This window comes from Hippoglossus stenolepis, chromosome 21 (assembly GCF_022539355.2).
Source record: "Hippoglossus stenolepis isolate QCI-W04-F060 chromosome 21, HSTE1.2, whole genome shotgun sequence".
In the NCBI taxonomy this organism is placed as follows: Eukaryota; Metazoa; Chordata; class Actinopteri; order Pleuronectiformes; family Pleuronectidae; genus Hippoglossus; species Hippoglossus stenolepis.
The window spans coordinates 11,260,085-11,277,951 of record NC_061503.1 but is presented as its reverse complement, the minus strand read 5'-3'; the positions used below and the strand labels follow the sequence as shown (position 1 = coordinate 11,277,951).

General features: G+C 42.9%; 1 protein-coding gene across 22 annotated transcripts in view; it reads left to right on the top strand.

The window, feature by feature from the left end:
• The window catches only part of nrxn1a (neurexin 1a), a 58,388-nt gene extending 41,351 nt beyond the window's left edge, over positions 1 to 17,037 (top strand). For 8 of the 22 annotated variants that reach the window (XM_035145535.2, XM_035145538.2, XM_035145539.2 and 5 more), the window contains 9 exons: positions 45 to 235; positions 1,202 to 1,375; positions 2,599 to 2,718; positions 3,527 to 3,708; positions 5,575 to 5,746; positions 6,648 to 6,737; positions 7,819 to 8,135; positions 13,599 to 13,677; positions 14,334 to 17,037. In XM_035145535.2, coding sequence (XP_035001426.1) covers positions 45 to 235; positions 1,202 to 1,375; positions 2,599 to 2,718; positions 3,527 to 3,708; positions 5,575 to 5,746; positions 6,648 to 6,737; positions 7,819 to 8,135; positions 13,599 to 13,677; positions 14,334 to 14,635 — 1,627 coding nt within the window. In that variant the 3' untranslated portion in view covers positions 14,636 to 17,037. Of the gene's footprint in view, positions 1 to 44; positions 236 to 1,201; positions 1,376 to 1,682; positions 1,710 to 2,598; positions 2,719 to 3,526; positions 3,709 to 5,574; positions 5,747 to 6,647; positions 6,738 to 7,818; positions 8,136 to 13,598; positions 13,678 to 14,333 lie in introns of all 22 variants that reach the window. The other 14 variants (XM_035145528.2, XM_035145524.2, XM_035145523.2 and 11 more) reach the window with 3 other exon arrangements.
• Positions 17,038 to 17,867: the final 830 nt, after the last annotated feature.

Genomic DNA, 17,867 nt, shown 5'->3' with positions numbered 1-17,867 from the left:
ATGTGATTAATTTGCCTTTTCTCTTTACCTTGTTTACTCTCTAGCTACCTACATTACATTTCTGACCTGGGCAATGGGGCACACCTGATTAAGGGCAACTCCAACAGTCCTCTAAATGACAACCACTGGCACAACGTGCACATATCCCGAGACACTAACAATCTCCACACGGTCAAGATTGACACAAAGGTCACCACGCAGGCCACCATGGGTGCCAAGAACCTCGACCTAAAGGGTATGCACAAAAACACAAGCAGTGACCTCAATCAAGGTAGCTTATGTGATAGGTTGGGATACACATAGTTGATAATACATTCTTCTCTCAGTATACACTTACTGTAAACTGCTCTATAGGCAGCTGTATGGACTGATTAGGAAGGAAAGGTTGACATATTTGAATATTTGTTGTATTAACAAGAAAACACTGTTATTACAGCTCTCATGTCTGTACGATGAATGCAAAGCTACCAACACCTCTACAGCCCACAAATTAACGAATTCTTTCTTGTTTGTTTAATCTGTAAAAAAACATGAAGTTAAATTTAAGAAATGCTGTGTTTGGAGGGGGTATTTCTTGGTTAGTGAGCTTTAGAGATGCTGGTAGGTGGATTTTGTTACATGTATATGGGGCCAAGCAAGCTGTATTTTCCTGGCTGTGAGGTCATTATTTTGTAGTGCTGTCATTTTTATACCCTATATAGTGGACTCATTAAATCTCACAATGCATCGTGAAGAGTAGCAAACAACACTGCTCTCTGAATGAAAGAAAAATAACCGAAAAATGAGAGCAGAGAGAGAACCGTATGATATAAAAACATCTGAAATAAAAGGAATCAATTAAAAGCCTTAGATGTGACTGAATAGATGCAGCAGCAAGCAAAAATAGCCTTGAATAAAAAAGAACTGAAAGTTGTAGCAGGCAGTAAATATTTTTTCCATTTATTCATCTAGTAAAAAATGCTCAGTATAATATGTACCAACCATTGACTAATGGTACCGACTGATATTGATGCGGCATCTTTTAATTGTGCGACAACGATGATGCATTTATCGATGCAGAAATAATGTCCCTAGTGGTGTCTTAAGGTTTTTTTTCCCCCCGTTTCCAGTCTAAGATAACTGTATAAATATTTTGTCGGCTGAAAATAAAGCATTATGATTGGTTAACGAGGCTGCCATTCATTGTGTTGCTCCTCCACAGGTGACCTGTACATTGGGGGCGTCTCCAAAGAAATGTACCGGGAATTGCCCAAGCTGGTCCACTCCCGTGAGGGTTTCCAGGGTTGCCTGGCAACAGTTGATCTGAACGGCCGGCTCCCTGACCTTTTGGCTGATGCCTTAGCAACCATGGGACAAGTGGAGAGAGGCTGTGAAGGTGAGGTGCAAACACACAAACCAACACACCAGTAGTTGTGTCCAGGTCCCACCTCCTTTATTGCTTTTTTTTTTCTTTCACTTTTCATTGAACTCATTTGCTCTCTGTTATCAAGATAACCCACTAACCCAGCTCTTGCTCTGTTAAATGTAAATTTGACTCTTTCTTTTCATCTCCTCCTCTCTGTTCCTGCACATTGAACTTTCTCTCTCTGCTCCACTCTTTCAGCAGTTCACAAACATCTGTGTGCATTGACTAACCATCTAACTTAATTTGCTTGTTTGCTTTTTTGTTTGGCTGACAAAAGTTACATTGATGAAAGCTGACTTGCAAGGTATATTGCTTTGTGTGAGCATGTGAGACGTGTGTGTGTGTACGGGTGGGAAAATGTGTGTGTGTGTGTGCGCGTGTGTATGTGTGTGTGTGCGATTGGGTGGGTGGGTGGTTGCGTGCGTGCGTGCGTGCGTTGATACTACCCAGTGGTGTCCAGTGTTGTGCGGATCCAAGTGATCCAGAGTCAAAGGTCAGAGGTGACCTGTCCTCTCCTAGTGATTTCATCACAGTAGTAACATCACCACCGCTTGACTTGAGTTGACCACAGCTCCACTACCCGGGTTGCCTAGCAGCATGCTGTCTAACCCTCTCCTACTGACTCCGCACCTAAACTTCAATACTCTTATTTGTGAATCATTTCACACCCTCCCCTCCGTGCCTCGTGTTAGAAGTGCAGTGAAGGAGATCTAAGTTAAGAGCTTTGACATTCTCGCCCCTTGTGTTTTTGGCACGAGGCAGGGAGAGAACAGTGACAGACGTCGGAAGAAAGAGTATTGAGATGAAGGCCTTTAAACATAACTGCCCTCTTATGTTTAACTCCTCCTCCTGTCCTCGCCCCACTCATCTAGCCTCACCACATGCATGCTTTAAACATTTAGCTCTTTTCACCTAGTAACACAGTTTAGTTTTAGTCAATCCAGTAGTATCCTCCTGTAAATGTAAGAATGGGAGCCTATCCACATTGTCCTCTAGTCTCACATTAATTTCTACTAATGCTACTAATCAAAACGCTATTGCAGTACAACAGCCATTTCGAACTGCAAAAATAACCATACTGTACTGTCAAACTATTGTGAACACACTGGGCTCCTGACAAACCAAAGAAAGTATGTGTGTTCATCTTCTCCTAACTTGTGCACCCTCCAACCCCACCACGTCTCTCACTGCAGGTCCCAGCACTACCTGTCAGGAAGACTCTTGCTCAAATCAGGGAGTTTGTTTGCAGCAGTGGGAGGGCTTCTCCTGTGACTGCAGCATGACTTCGTATGCCGGGCCACTATGCAATGATGGTGAGTCCTTGATTTTCTTCGGTTTTCAGTCTCACACCAGGGTGGATAACAGTTCATAGGAGCTTTTCATGGTGTAGACAGCTGAAAGTACAAGATGTGCATTTTCATGTGTAACGGTTCACATCTTTGTAGATGTTATGTGCACAATTTGTTTTGCCCTACACACTCTGTCAAACCCTTAACGTCTTGAACTTATAAAACACACATAATCTGACTTTAACCCTGGTGTAGAAGTAAAGGTCTAAAACTGCTGCAGTTTGATGATTTGAATTGAAGCATTTTCTTGTGCATTTTATCAGAGCCACCACGTGAGGGCACTGTCAACTGTTGATTCTCAAGTGGCAAAGAAAAAATACTACAGTACCTGTTCAATGTCTAGTTTGTGTTTTCTCATCTCGTCTCTCTTTTTTTTGCAATGTTTAATAATTTAATCTTCCTGCTTTAGACTCTAAATACTCCTCAGCAGCCACACAAGCGAGATACATAATATAGGCACCCAATGAGTCAAATAATTGTATGAGTTGTTATTTGTATGAGTCAATTATTGCAGCCTACGTTAATGTTGAGAAGCACTTTGGGAAATACTGATTTTTTTTCCGTAGGAGGAATGAGCAGAATGCGGAGGACCAGTCATCTCTGACATTTTAGAGTTTTTATGATTATTTTTCAATATGCCCCTTGTGTATTCAGCATTTAGAAAAAAATGGACAGAGGTACCATCTGCAGTATGGAACCTCTGATGATAGATAGCACTGTTTATGGCATATAGTCGTGCTTGCTATTAACATTTTTTATCTGTGTGGACCAGCTGGGACCACTTACATCTTTGGGCGCGATGGAGGCGTTGTGGTTTACACATGGCCCCCGAATGAACGTCCAAGCACCAGGGCAGACCGACTCGCACTCGGCTTTAGCACCCAACAGAAACACGCCATTCTGCTCAGGGTGGACAGCGCGTCCGGCCTGGGAGACTACCTTCAGCTGCAGATAGTAAGTGCAAGTGATTTCTTCTTTTTAGTTCCTTGGACATTTTGATCTTTCTTGTATCTTGAAATACACTGGGTCTGTCCCCCATAAACACTCATGTGGTAAAGGCTTGCTGAAAAAGGCTAACAGCAAGTACAATGAATTCACACTGAATGCACATCCTGATCCCACTTCAGGGTGAGTGATATTCCACAGTTCCCCACAGACGAACTAAAATCTGTTTCATGATTTATTGTCATATTTATCTTTCCAGTAGGTAGATTTGTTTATTTTCACCAGGGAGGATTGTAAAATAAACACTCAACAATAAACAGACAGATTTTCACCAAATTTAGGAATATTACTTGGGAGAGTATCTCCTGAATGAATGTGCACAGCAAAAGAGGTATCTACCAAGTTTATGCTGAATCCTGCCTGCCTGCAGAGGACCATAAAACACCTTTATGGATATTTTAACGGCCACTGACATGGTGTGGGAGAGAGAGAGGGAGGCAAAGAGCGCTGTCCTGCTCTTTTCGATGCCATCCAGTTTTAAATTTTTTAAAAGAAACTGCGCATTTACTGGGATTTACTTAGCAGCACTAACTAAAGGATGCTCACCTGCACACATACAGTCTCTGTGATGGCAGGAATGACAAGTTATTAAGGGGAATACATTTGGGGTTATTTGGGTTTAAAGGAGATGGTATTTGCTCTCATCCCCCTACAAACTGCCATCTTATTGTATTTTATTCAATAGACCTTTTTTCAAGATTTTCCATCTTCATTGTGGAAATGAATCAAAATGATCAATATCATAAAGAGATCTGTGTAACACTTAAATGACTTCCCCTGCTTCATGCTACCAGTGTGTTTTATGTTACGGACGGAGATGATTTTAACAAACGCTGTGTGTGACAGAGTGCCGCATCCTTTCCTGCTCCAGGGTGAAGTTGTTAAGTACCATAAGTTGCAGCTAATGAGGCTAACCTTCTTTTTGCACCAGCTCTTTCTCATCTGCTACCGCCCCCAGCTGCATTTCTGCAACATTATGCCACTGTTTTGTTTCTCTTGCTGCTGCTGGTGGAACAGTGCCAATTCACAAAATATTGAGACCTCCTCACTTTTTTCACATTCTTTTAAGCTATAGCCCTATTCTCAGATAAAAACATGTTTTTCTTTCCGATAAATCTATACTCTGTCCCATAATGACAAACCGAGTATCACATTGACATCAGTATTCATTCCCACTGCTGTGAGACACAAAAATTGGCTCAAGTGTCTCCCATTTCTCTTGATCTTCTTTGAAATGTTTCTAAACCTTGATCGGAGTCGGCCTTTGGTGAATTCAATTGATTGGACTCGATTTGAAAAAACACATACTCGTCTTTACCTGTCTGAGGTAAAACCCGAGCAATGAGGTTAAAGGAGCTGCAGAACTCAGAGACAGGATTGTGTCGAGGCACAAGAAAACTCTCTGCTGCATTGAAACCTCCCAAGAGCACAGTGGCCTCCATAATTCGTAAATGGAGGAAGTGTGTCTTCTAAGTCCAAGTCTGGGTCTTAGAAGTGAGCGAGAGAAGCTGAGAGAAATATCTATTTTTCAATCATCAGGCTGCAACATGAAAAAATGTGAAAAGATTATTAAGAATTCATTTTATAATGCCCCCACCGTAAGAAATAAATCTTCATATCTGCTTTGATTAATTTTTAAGTTATCCCTGAGCTCATTTGACGTCTTGCAAGTGTGGGACAGATCCATTATCTCTTTTACGAGAGAGATCTGAAAGCATAAAGTTGTTAATGCAAAACCACCAACAGGGAAACACATGCTGCCGTCGCCTATTAAAAACAATCACATTCCTCATGAAGAATTTTCCTCCTTCTCAGGACAAGGGCAACATTAGAGTAGTGTTCAATGTCGGCACTGACGACATCAACATCGAGGAGAGCTCCAAGTTCGTCAACGATGGGAAGTACCACATAATCCGCTTCACCCGCAGCGGAGGCAATGCAACCCTCCAGCTCGACGACCTGCCGGTGATAGAGCGCTATCCATCAGGTAGGCCCTGCCCCCCCCCCACACACAGAAGCCCGATCCACAGACCCACTACAGAGGTGCCTGTCCTGGGGCAGAGCTGACTACACCTTAGTCCACATCAACCCAGCTCCTGATTGATGAGAAATATAACTGCAGCTTTGTTTTATGTTATTGTGTTTGAAATGAAATATGTGTGAACATGACTTTTTAAACCATAAAATGAATTTTTATTAAGATAGCCTGTACACTAGCCAGCTATGTCATGTTAGGCCTGTTAAATAGTGTTAAAGGTAAAATATTCAATTAAGGTGTCAGTTGTTTTTCTCACCATAAAAGAAAATAATAACAGTTGGTGCATTCTGGACAAATAATAATTTAAAATCATGTCATATTCTGAGTTAAATGTTTAACTAGAGAGAAAAAAATAAGAAAAAGAAAAAAGTGTATTTTGTTGAACATAGACATTGTTTTTATATTTGTTGGTTTTTATATTAAAGTGGTAATCTTAGGTAGTCTTTAACACAACGAGGTCCAGGCTTTAGGTAGCTGATAGTTAAAATGATAAATGCCAGTTGTTGTGAGGTGTGTGTGAGGGTTATTCCTGTATGTAACTCTAAACTCAGTCAGTCATATAGGCAGTATGTGGCAGCTGTAACTTTATTTACCTGTGCTCTTGCAGATGTTAACCCCTGACATGTCTCTTTAAATTAAACCCAATGAACAGAGAGTAAGAGTCCGCTCACTGGAACCATAGTGAATTCAGCTCCTCTTCTCGTAGCACACCAAGCTTAACTTAATGCAGTGACATACTAATGATGAGCAGACCATTACTTTCTTTTCATTGCTGTTCTTTTTGTATCCAGCTCCTGTACCACGTTTGGATGTGCGTAATTACTACTGTGTTTTCATCTCTAAATTAAAGGCAACATTGATAACGAGCGCCTGGCCATCGCCAGACAGCGAATCCCCTATCGGCTCGGTCGAGTAGTTGACGATTGGCTACTCGACAAAGGTAAAAACCCTGATTAAAATTCCTTAAAACTTTGAGCTTAAAATAGAATATGAAGACAGTTGACTATATTATATTGTGCACCATCAACTAACATCTAAAAATCTAAATCCATAACTAAGTATTTAAAAGTTGGGCAGCTGTAGTGTGTAATATTGTGTAAACTGTAGTGCCTGTGAACGTATCTTGTTAATGTGTATCTGATAATATCAGGTTAAAGGGACAATGGAGAGATTTAAATGTGAATAAATCAGAAAATAGAAAAGAAATACTGATAAAAGATGCTTTATTAAGACTGGTAAAAAAAAATCTGTTTATTATCAAATTGTAACCGATAAAGCATTTACTAAAGATTATATGTTGAAAAAAATTGTTTGTAATCAAAGTAAAGTAAATGCAAAGTATTGTGACATGTAAGAATTATGTAAATTTGAAAAGACTAATAGAGCAATGCTTTTATTTTGAAAAAAAATGTAAAAGTTTTCCTCCTAAACTTCAGCAGATCTTAAATTAGCCTCTAGTCCCTTTAACAATGAGCAGTGCTAGAGCTTATAACCTGTGCATGCTTCATAGGGCTGTTACAACAGTTCTCTAGATCTCTATCTCTGTCTGCCTGTCTGTTGCTCCTTCAAATACAATGTCGTGCCGTACAGCCATCACCATAGCAACCATCTGCCAGCCCCATCTTCTCTGGGCCCTGTGACTCCTCTCATCTGCTGCCTCTTCCTCCTTCTGTTCTTTGCCTTTTCATCCTCCTCCTCCTCCTCGACTTCTCAGTCTCCTCGCTCCCCTCCTCCTCTCCGTCTTCTCCCTCTTCTCTTGTTTTCTGTTCTCACTCTTTTTTTTCTTTTTTTTCCTCTCAGTCTCAAACCTCTTCACGGTTCTCCACGGCTTCGATTTGCTCTGTCATGCTTAATCTATCCCATCCTCTTACCATGGCTTGGGGTTGGTGGATTGTGTAACACTCAAACACTCTTGTGTGTATGTATGCACGTATGTGACCACTGGTATGTATGTGTGTGTGACTGTATTTGCGTGTGTCTGTCCACCTTTCTTCCTGGTGTGCTTGTGTGCATGCATGTAGGTCGCCAGCTGACCATCTTCAACAGCCAGACGACGGTGCGTGTTGGTGGAGGTGGAGGTGAGCGAGGTGCAGGCATGTTCCAGGGCCAGTTGTCCGGCCTCTACTACAACGGCCTCCGCATCCTCAACATGGCCGCTGAGGGGCATGCGCACATCAGAGTGGATGGCAGCGCCCGATTGGTTGGCGACATGCCATCCTCCTCTATCACCCCGCAGTCCAGCGCTGCAGCTGGGGGCAACCGCTCTGACTCCGCCCCCTCCATAAGCGACATCACAACGACCACGGCCACCAACCGCAAACAGGGCGACACACAGCAGGTCAGAGCCTTATCACAACCATTTAAAAAAACTTCTCTGTGGCTGCTTGTCACAAATGATATTGCTCAGATATCTTGAACGCATATATATCAAAACATCCTCTCCCATCATCCTTCGTTGAGACAATGGGTAAATGAAACGCACTAATTTGCTTTGACAAGTTGCTTTTCAAGCTCGGTAAGAGGATTAGCAAGAACACAGCCAACAAATCACAGACAGGACGGCAAGATACTGCATGTCAGGCTTGTTTTGAACTTAAGGCAAGGGTAGATTGTTTTTGTTGCACATTTTACACACTTTGTGATTATGGAAACAGTTTAAAATATAAAGTATTTCAGGAGCTAAGCACTCGAAATTCCGTCAAAGGCACAACAGAAATGGGTTTTTTTAGTTTTTTTTTCAGGGTTTTTTAATTTGACTCAGTAGAAAAAGATTTGAGACGATATACACCAATGATCACCAGCCACACTGGAATAATAGATGTTGTAATTACTGAAATAATGTTAGACTGCTAGGCCACCAGGATGCTGTCACATGGGAGTCCGAGCAAGGCGTATATCATCTGGAAGTGTGCTATAAACCACATATTTGAGTGGTATATTATGATATTACAAAATACAAATAAATGCATACAGTATATATATACAAATAATTAAATATCATCAAAAAATCTGATGTAAAATGCATTTAACCTTTCTCTTATGTTTTGTTTTCATTATTGTATTATGTGTTTTGGGGCTTTCTGATGAGAGATAAATTGAACTTTATTTTATTTGCTGTGAAACATCATTTTTTCACAGAATTCGTTCTTCAACATGCAGAGCATATGTGCGCTTATCATGTTCTGCCTGGTCAACATTAACCTATCTCTGTCTATTGACTGTCAAACAGGAAGAAAAAAAACTTATATCAATAGAAGAACTTTTCTGCTGCAGCACATCCACGTGAATGGAGTAGATGGCAAATTCTCGGCTAAGTGGTCCCTACCCACTAAATTACAGGAGGAGAAATGTCTGTGTTAATGGAGGCTGTAATAGCTTTTCCCATAATATGCATCTAGTAAACTGATGCAAATGGGAGTCTACAATAGAAACAAATAACCGTTATTGAGGAATATTTAAAGTGGATGTAACTGCAGAGTCGATGGTAATGTCAGAGGATACATTACCAGCAGGTACACCACAGACTCTTTTGCTCTATTATTCAGATCACTACTGAGATGTTGTCAGGCTCTCTGTGGGCGTCTGTGTGTACTGCAGTTCTTCTTCTGTGTTATAAAACCGCCTGCCTGCCGCACTGAAGTTTTTTTTTTTCCCAGTGATACAAGTTGCCATGGAGATAGTGAGCCCCACTACCCGCTGCTTGCTTTTTCTCGCCCATCCAGACTCCCATAGAGAATGACTCCTCTGGGTATAAACCGCCAGCTGTTTCAGACATAAATAATAGAGCGCAGAGCTGTGAGCTAAGCCTCAGGCATCAATAATGGATATGAGGGCTTGATGGATAGCACTGCAGAGTGACAGCGTTGTCACTTGGGCTTGTTTTCACACCTCAGCTCTCAATCTCCCCCTGTGCATGTATACTCTATGTGGTTTTAAACGGGACTATTCCTGCTCCTATGATATGCTGATGTCAGTGCTAAATATGGGATGGGAGTTGAGCACCGCAGTCGATATCGCTGTATGAGAACTAGGTCAGAGCCACTACATGCTCGACATACTGCAGTGTGTGTGTGTGTGTGTGTGTGTGTGTGTGTGTGTGTGTGTGTGTGTGTGTGTGTGTGTGTGTGTGTGTTTTTGTTTGTTTGTTTGTCCGTCAGTGTGAGCAGAATAACTCCTGCTGGCCCCAAAACTCTGTTTGTCTTGTTTAAGAAGAATCTACAGCTTCTCCATTGAGGCTGCCTAGTGTTGCCTAGCAACCAACCTGGCCTTAACCAGTGCACACATTCAATGTGGAGACGAACACTGAATGCACACACACAAAGCACTCAGGTGTATTGTGAAAAATAGGCTTGTATTGCAGAATATTGCATCAGAGGAGGGGCAGCGATGTCTTCCAAAGGTGCTGCGGGTCCAAGCAATGTATCGATTTCATGCACACACATACGCACACTCACACACCCACACACACAGCCCCACCAGGTTAGTGTGCATGTTGAAGTGGGTCTGCCTAAGTCGCCTCATGGGTTTACAGCTACCGTCAGTGCTTTGTTCAGTAAGAATGTGTTATGTGCCTCCTCCTGGAGTCCACAGTTTATTGATTTGTTGTGTGTGTGTGTGTGTGTGTGTGTGTGTGTGTGTGTGTGTGTGTGTGTGTGTGTGTGTGTGTGTGTGTGTGTGTGTGTGTGTGTGTGTGTGTGTGTTGAAAAGTGGATTAATAATGCATGACAGCTGAGCACCAGCAAGAAGGAGAGATTGTGTGAGAGTCTGCAAGTGTTTACGCTAGAGGCTGCTCTGACTCACAGAGCTTAAAGTTGGGGTCTGATGTTTGGTTCCTTGTTTTTGTGCGTGTTTGTGCTCATGTGTGCGACTGTACCTGTGTTTGATGGGAAGACCGATAAAAGAAACCTGAGGCCCAAAGCGGCCCCCTATTGGCTATCAGGAATCAGCTGACCCAAGCCCTGAACACATTCGCTCCCACACCCCCCTCCCTGTCTGTTTTTTTTTTCTTGGCATCTTTTTTCCTCTATCCATATATCTATCAAATCCTTTTTCTCCCTCTTGCTCCTCTTATTCTATCCATCTTCTGGAGATACTTCCTCCCTCCTCCCTTTGCTCACTTTTATCGCTTTTTCTCTCCTCTCCTTTGCTCTCTCTCCCACCTTATCTTTCCATATTTACCCATCACCCACCCACCCCCTCTCTCTCTCTCCCTCCCTCCCTCCCTCCCTCCCTCGCTGTGTGGTTGAGCTCCAGTGATAGGCTGCTAATGCAGGCAGTGTATGAGTCTATCTCACCATCTGCAGTAGTGGAGCTAGCTTCTATCCTCCCTCGTCAGGATCTCTTCATCAGCCTGCCAACTTCAGCCTGATCTGGTGTGCGCTCGTGTGTCTGTGCAGAAAGTGGAAATAGACCAATGGAGCATGTTTGGTTATTGTAGAGTGTGTGTGTGTACCTGTGTGAGTGATTTCCAGTTGTGAAAGTTGCAGACAAGCTGTTGAATCTTCTGCGCGAGTGTGTGAGGACATAGTGCAGCTACCATGTGTGAACTAGGCAGTCAGGGAGGCGTGGACGGTCGTTGGCACTGTTCGGCTGCTCAGGTAGAGATTTTGCTCTTTCGGCATGCAGAAATCTTTGTCTCTTCCTTTCTCCTCTCTTCTGTATCTCTTTTCCCTCCTCCTATTGTTGTGCATCATTATGTCAGAAGTCTCTATTGATAAGATGGGGACAAAGAGGGAGGGTGGTTGGAGGGGCGGAGGCTTCTCGGACATGGTTTTTAGCACATCTTCTATAAACTTCTGTGACTTATTGATGTTATATAAGTTGCCTTTAGATTTCCTCGTGTTCCTTGTCTCCCGGGTGATAGGTGGATCAATACTCCAATTGACGCCTTCCCGTTTGAACGGGGTGGTCAGCTGATGGGGTGATGTCACAGATCAGAAGGAGGGGTCTCATTAAATATTAGCTCTCTGCTTTTGTTTTAGCGTAAATCGGGATTCAAAACAGGTGCCTGTGGAGGGCAAATATAGGTGTCTTTGGATCGATAACCAAGCACGGTGGCTTGACGTTGATCGGTGACAGATGTCAGGGGTTATGTGTTTCCCACCGGCCGATTGGTTCTTGTGCTATTTGGGTCCTGGCAAAGGCACAGAGGTTTATTGACTGGCTGTATTCCAGAGGCTAAGCTCACCCGAGCAGCATTTGACAGCCCAGTGGGCAGAACTGATTGGAAAGGCAGTGGAGGAAAGAGACAGAGTCAAGCATCAATGATCTAATATATGTTTTAGGCCAAACTAAGCCACACTCAGTTTGTCAGGACCCAGGACCACACCACGCAAGGCCAGCACAGGCGTTTTTCAGATGAATAAACTAAATGGTTGCTTCTCTAATCTAATGTGATCACACAAAGAAAACAAAGCAAATGTACAAAGGAAGCAACGATGGAGAAGCAGTTAAATAAATTTCAGTTTGAAATACTGTCCGTGGGTTTCACCTGAGACTTCATCAACCATTCTTTACTTTGATTTGGTAATTCAGATTCAGATTATGTTACGGTCTGATTCTAATCTGCCTCCTGAGCTCTGCTCTTTTGTAGCTCTGCTACTCTCTCCCCTCGCCTTTATTCTGTGGGTTACTAACATCTACTGCAATGCATCACAATCCAACTTTAATTTAGTGCTGGCACTGAGTGCCCATTGTGGTTAAAGTACACACACACACACACACGCACACACGCTCACACACTCATATCTCATATGCCAAAGCATCAAGGCAGGCAATGTTTTAACAGTACTTCATGAATATGCGGAGCACATTAGCACGGTGTTAAGTAAAGACCGCAGCACTTTGAAGCCCTCCCCCTCCTCCTATCCTATCTTCTTTTCTCTCTATTTCTCCCCAAATGCCTCCTTCACAAATTCATTTTATCCATCCAGCTATCTCTCACTTCTTCCCTCTCTCCCTCCCTCTTTCTCCCCATCTCAACACACTGGCTGGAATGGCAAATCAATGCACCGGTCCCCACAGTGGGTGCACACTCCCCGTTTTTTTATTCCCTATCATTTTTAACAGCCTGAACTTAGAGTTGCCATGGCAACAAGAGGAGCAGGGATGGAGAGGAATGAGGGGGGGCTTTTCCATGGAGAGGGAGCGAGACACAGAGACAGGGCGGTTGTTGAGATATTAGTTGGTTGATGTGGGTTAGGGGTTATATATAAGTGGGTTATTGACATGCTGCTTGTGAAGAGGTGTTGAATAAAGGAGATTTAAATGAATCCACCGAACACTTTGCTGGAATGTTAAACGAAAACTGATTTTATTCTCCCTTTGAGCTTTACGCTGCACATCCTCCGACACGTACAGCATGAGCACTTGCCAATATCAGATGAAGAGAGAGCAAAGCAAGGACATGAAGAAGATAGAATGGCCAAAGGAGGAACAAGAGGGGGAGGGTCAAGAGAGTAGCAGCAGATAACTACTCGTCCCTTTGTGGTTTTAAACAGAATTCATTTCTTTTCTCCCCCGCCCCTTCATTTCTCCTTTTCTCTACTTGGTACTCTAGTTTTGGTCGTCTGCCATTGCTATGGGCAGTCACAGGCAAATGTGTTTCTGGCAAACTGGAAAACGAGTGGGCAATGGATTGGTGCTGTGTGCTCACACATGTAGAGAATAAACAGAAGCGGTGTGAAGAAAAGGCTGTTTTTCTACTTACTTATTGGAGATTTTGTTGATAAATGTTTGTGTCTATATATGTGTGCGTATGTGTTCATAATTCTTTTGGGGGGTGTCCTCTCTCTCTCCACAGTCAGCAGACGACCTTCTGGTGGCGTCGGCCGAGTGTCCCAGCGATGATGAAGACATTGATCCCTGTGACCCCAGTTCAGGTGAGTTTTTTTTATATTACACGTCCTCTACACCTATCGTCGCTTTTTTTCCTAAATTTTTGAAGCTCGCTGGAATGATCATTTCATTTCCATTTCGATTTTAGCTTCCAGGCATCTGTCCACACGCTCCCCAATCTTTGACTCCTTGCTTTTCTTTGTCTATATTTCCTCTCTTCACCTCTGCTTATTATTCTCTTCTTTTTCATCTTCTATTTTTATGTTTTTTTTTTCCTCTCCTTTTCCTCTGCCTCATCTTTATGCAAGTCAAATAATTCTATGCAAATTGTGTTGACACAGTCATTTAATCTGGTGTCAAATATCCCCACACTGCAGCCCTCATTGCCCGTGAGTGTCAGAAGTGTGTAATAAAACTTGATATAATGTTAACCCGTGCTCTAGCCCTCCTCTTCAACACGCTGTAATGTAATCTGTTTACACATTATGTGATAATATGGAAACAACTCTGGCTCTAAGCTGCAGCCCTCCCTTTCCAGCATGTGGCATTATGCAAAATACATGTTAAATAATTCATTGTGATGATGCATTGTTTCTTCTTGCTCCAGCTCTCCACCCACCACCTTGACATGTAACCCAAATTAATAATGTATCCCATAAACTATAATGTAACTTCACATGCCTGCGCTCTCCCCTGACAGCCCGCCCTCCCCTGCCTGAGGTGAAGGTGTTCACGGGTCCATCCGAGGTGGTGCGGGAGAGCAGCAGCACCACGGGCATGGTGGTGGGCATCGTGGCGGCCGCCGCCCTCTGCATCCTCATCCTCCTCTACGCCATGTACAAGTACCGCAACCGCGACGAAGGCTCCTACCACGTGGACGAGAGCCGCAACTACATCAGCAACTCGGCCACACAGCCCAACGGCAGCACCAAGGACAAGCCACTGGGCATACCCAAGACCTCCAAGAACAAGAAGAACAAAGACAAGGAGTACTACGTCTGAGGCAGAAGACGTCCAGCACACAGACATATACGCATACACCTTTATATATAACGGTATATGTACATAAATAGATATATTCTCAAAAAAAGAAACACACATGCACACTGACATAGACATGCTGATGTTAATGTTTACTCTCCAATAATCACAACTGCACACATGCTGGCAAGCACAAACATACATGCATTCAAGCACAAACACTAACACTGAAGCACAAACACACACGCACACACAGACTGGCCCGAGGGCATGGACCCTTATTGTACAGTATTTACCAATGAGCAGAGCCTCCGCGAGAGTCTCGTTTTATGATCATAAACACCATTCCAAATGATTTAGGAAGCAACTCCCAGTAAAGAACCATTTTCGGGGGCCAGCCAGATAAAAAAAGACCAATCGCTTCCCTGCCACAGCAGGACCTCTCCAGTTGGACTCAGAGGGGTCAAGGAAGACTTTAAGTGAAGCCAATGGCAGACTGAGTATGTTGAATGAGTACAAGAACAAAGATGATGTAAAAGCACCAAGACAAGCACTAAGTGTCTCTTCCAAGCATCTTGGCCTTCCTCCCTGTTTGCAGACGGGACTCAATGAAGCACAGAGGATTCTGAAGACACAAGCACACCGATGGTCCAAGTCTTATCCCACGCAACAGGACAGGGAATCAGGGTGTAAGCCACACGGCCAATGAATCACAAGTGAATAGGCAGAGCTAACATAATGGACGTGCTGTGGTTGTTTCGCTGCAGAGCTGATGTTTTACGGCAGCCTGTAAATCTCAAAGGTGGAATCAGCGAAAAACTGAGAGATATTTTCCTGGACAGGATACTTGAGACTTCAGATGCTACCTACAGACACCAGTCGTGCGCGACTGCGGTGTCACATACACACACATGCATACATCACACGTGCACACGCACAAAAATATTAACACTTGCAGACAAACCTGCAATGCCAGACCCACCATATCTTCATAACTGATTCTGAAGACTATACAAGAAGACAATGGTGAAAATGACATTATGATAATTGTTATGGCAATGATGACGATGAATATGAAGAACATTTGGGCAGTATAGACTCTTTGGGGAAGGGAGGGGGGGGTCTTATTGCACGTGAATTATCTTACTCCGTGTGATTTATACCGCGTTGAAACTTACGAGGTTACACCGTGACGCACCACCATCATAGACTTACCACCTTGGCTTGAAGTATTTCTGAATACGCACTTCAAAATGTTTTTTCCGTGTGTGTGTGGGATTCAGCAATGATTTCATCTCTAAATCGATTCTCCGTTCACATCCTCATCGACAAAGTGTGACCATCTGGAGTGTGCTGCATGCCTGAGTCTCTGAGCTGTGCCCGTGGAGTGGTGGCGTGTCCCAGTAAGTCCAGAGGTGGTAGGGGGAGGGGGAGGAGGAGGAGGGTGGCGTTGCGGGTTGCAATGTAACTCCAACGCAACACCTGGATGTGTGCGTCCGACACAGGCCGCGTCCTGTTTTCTAGCCTGACATCTTATAGGCCACGCCCACTATACCTGCTCTGACAAACCACCTTTTATAACAAAAACCAGCCGAGGAAGAAAAGAAAAAAAATCAAAAACAGAACAAAGTAAATGTTACCATGTGTTGCTGATAGATAGAAAATCCAGTTCATGATGCCATCGGCTATATGACAACTTGAGTTGCTTCGATTTCATTGGCTCTTCCTTTCCTCTCTTTCTCTCTACGTCTTTTTGTCTTCATGCTATTGGTCGACTGACTTATCAATAGACATGATCACTACACGACAGACAGACGGGTTTCCGATGGGCTGCACACTATAATTCTCTCTGTCCCATGTACTCTTGCGGTGTCTGAGCCCTCTGCAGCTCGAGAACTGTAGCTCCATGATATATCAATACAAACAGTGCCATGACATGAACCAGCCCCTCCGGTTCCTCCCAGCAGCGCAACCAACCAGTCACATGCATGCACGACGACAACGGCGAGAAACAGTGAAAAGGACTGTGTGTGAGATTTCGAAAATATAAAGTCCAAATGAACTCAACATATTCCCTTATTCTCTCCATCCTTAACTGGCCTTTTGACCTAATTTTCCTCCCTTCTCTTCTCTCCCCCTCGTTTGGTATGTTTCCCCCATCCGCCCCGCCACTCCCTCCACGTCCGTCGCTTTCTGTTCCCTCTATCTCTGTTGTGTTGCCATCTGAAACAAAGGAGGAGTCTCCACCGGTGGGATTCTACATCTAGGTGTTCATTAACCATGTTTATTTTCTATATGTACAATTTTTCTACAGTATTTACTTTTATTTTTATTGTTACGGTTCTTTGATGAACATAAAGTGGAAATTTATTATGAAAAATAGTTTTGAAGATTAATGAGTAAATAAAATATTACCCAAGTGAGCCTGGAGTGCATTTGTGCGTTGGTTTTTGTCGGCCAATTTCTTTTCATGAAAAATGAATTCATGAGATAATATACGACCTTAAAAGCCAGAAACCATCTTTGAGAACAATTTATACCACATGTACTTTGACTTTCTTGTTTGATCCATGTCCCATCAACTAACAAGGCGGAGGCGGGATTTATGAGCTATACTGCATTTAGCCACCAGGTGGTGATCAAGACGATTTGGCTTCACTTTACATACAGTCTGTGTTTTTCATCCATACAAACATTTGTTTAAAAATGACAGTTTGGTGTTTTTTCATTATTATGCTTTAACTCTAAGCTAAAATTCCTGAAATAGTCAATAAGATTATTTTTCTAAACTTTGGACTCAAGCTGCTACAATTAAATTCAAAGTAACCAGTTAGATTATCCATTAACAAGTAGTTTTCAAACCAAAATTAGCCAAACTCTTCGTCTTCCAGCTCCTCAAACAGGAAAATGATCTGTTTATCTTTGTCTTTTCTTGTTTTTGTAAAGTGAATGTCTTTGGGTTTTTCGACCGCTGACCGTGTGAAACATAACATTTGAAGATGTCACCTTGAGTTCGGGGGACTTGTGATGAGTTTGTTTTTCTAGACTTGTTGAAATTTTACAGGCCAAACATTAAAATAACTGGTAGATTAATAGATCGGGAAATAACTGTTAAACATATAGCCCTACATTGGACAGAGCCGAGCTGTACCCTATATCGAACACATGATGAGAGTTGTACTGATCTTCTTATCTAACTCTCCACAAGAAAGTATATAGGCTAAGCATATTTCCCCAAAATGTCAATATTCCA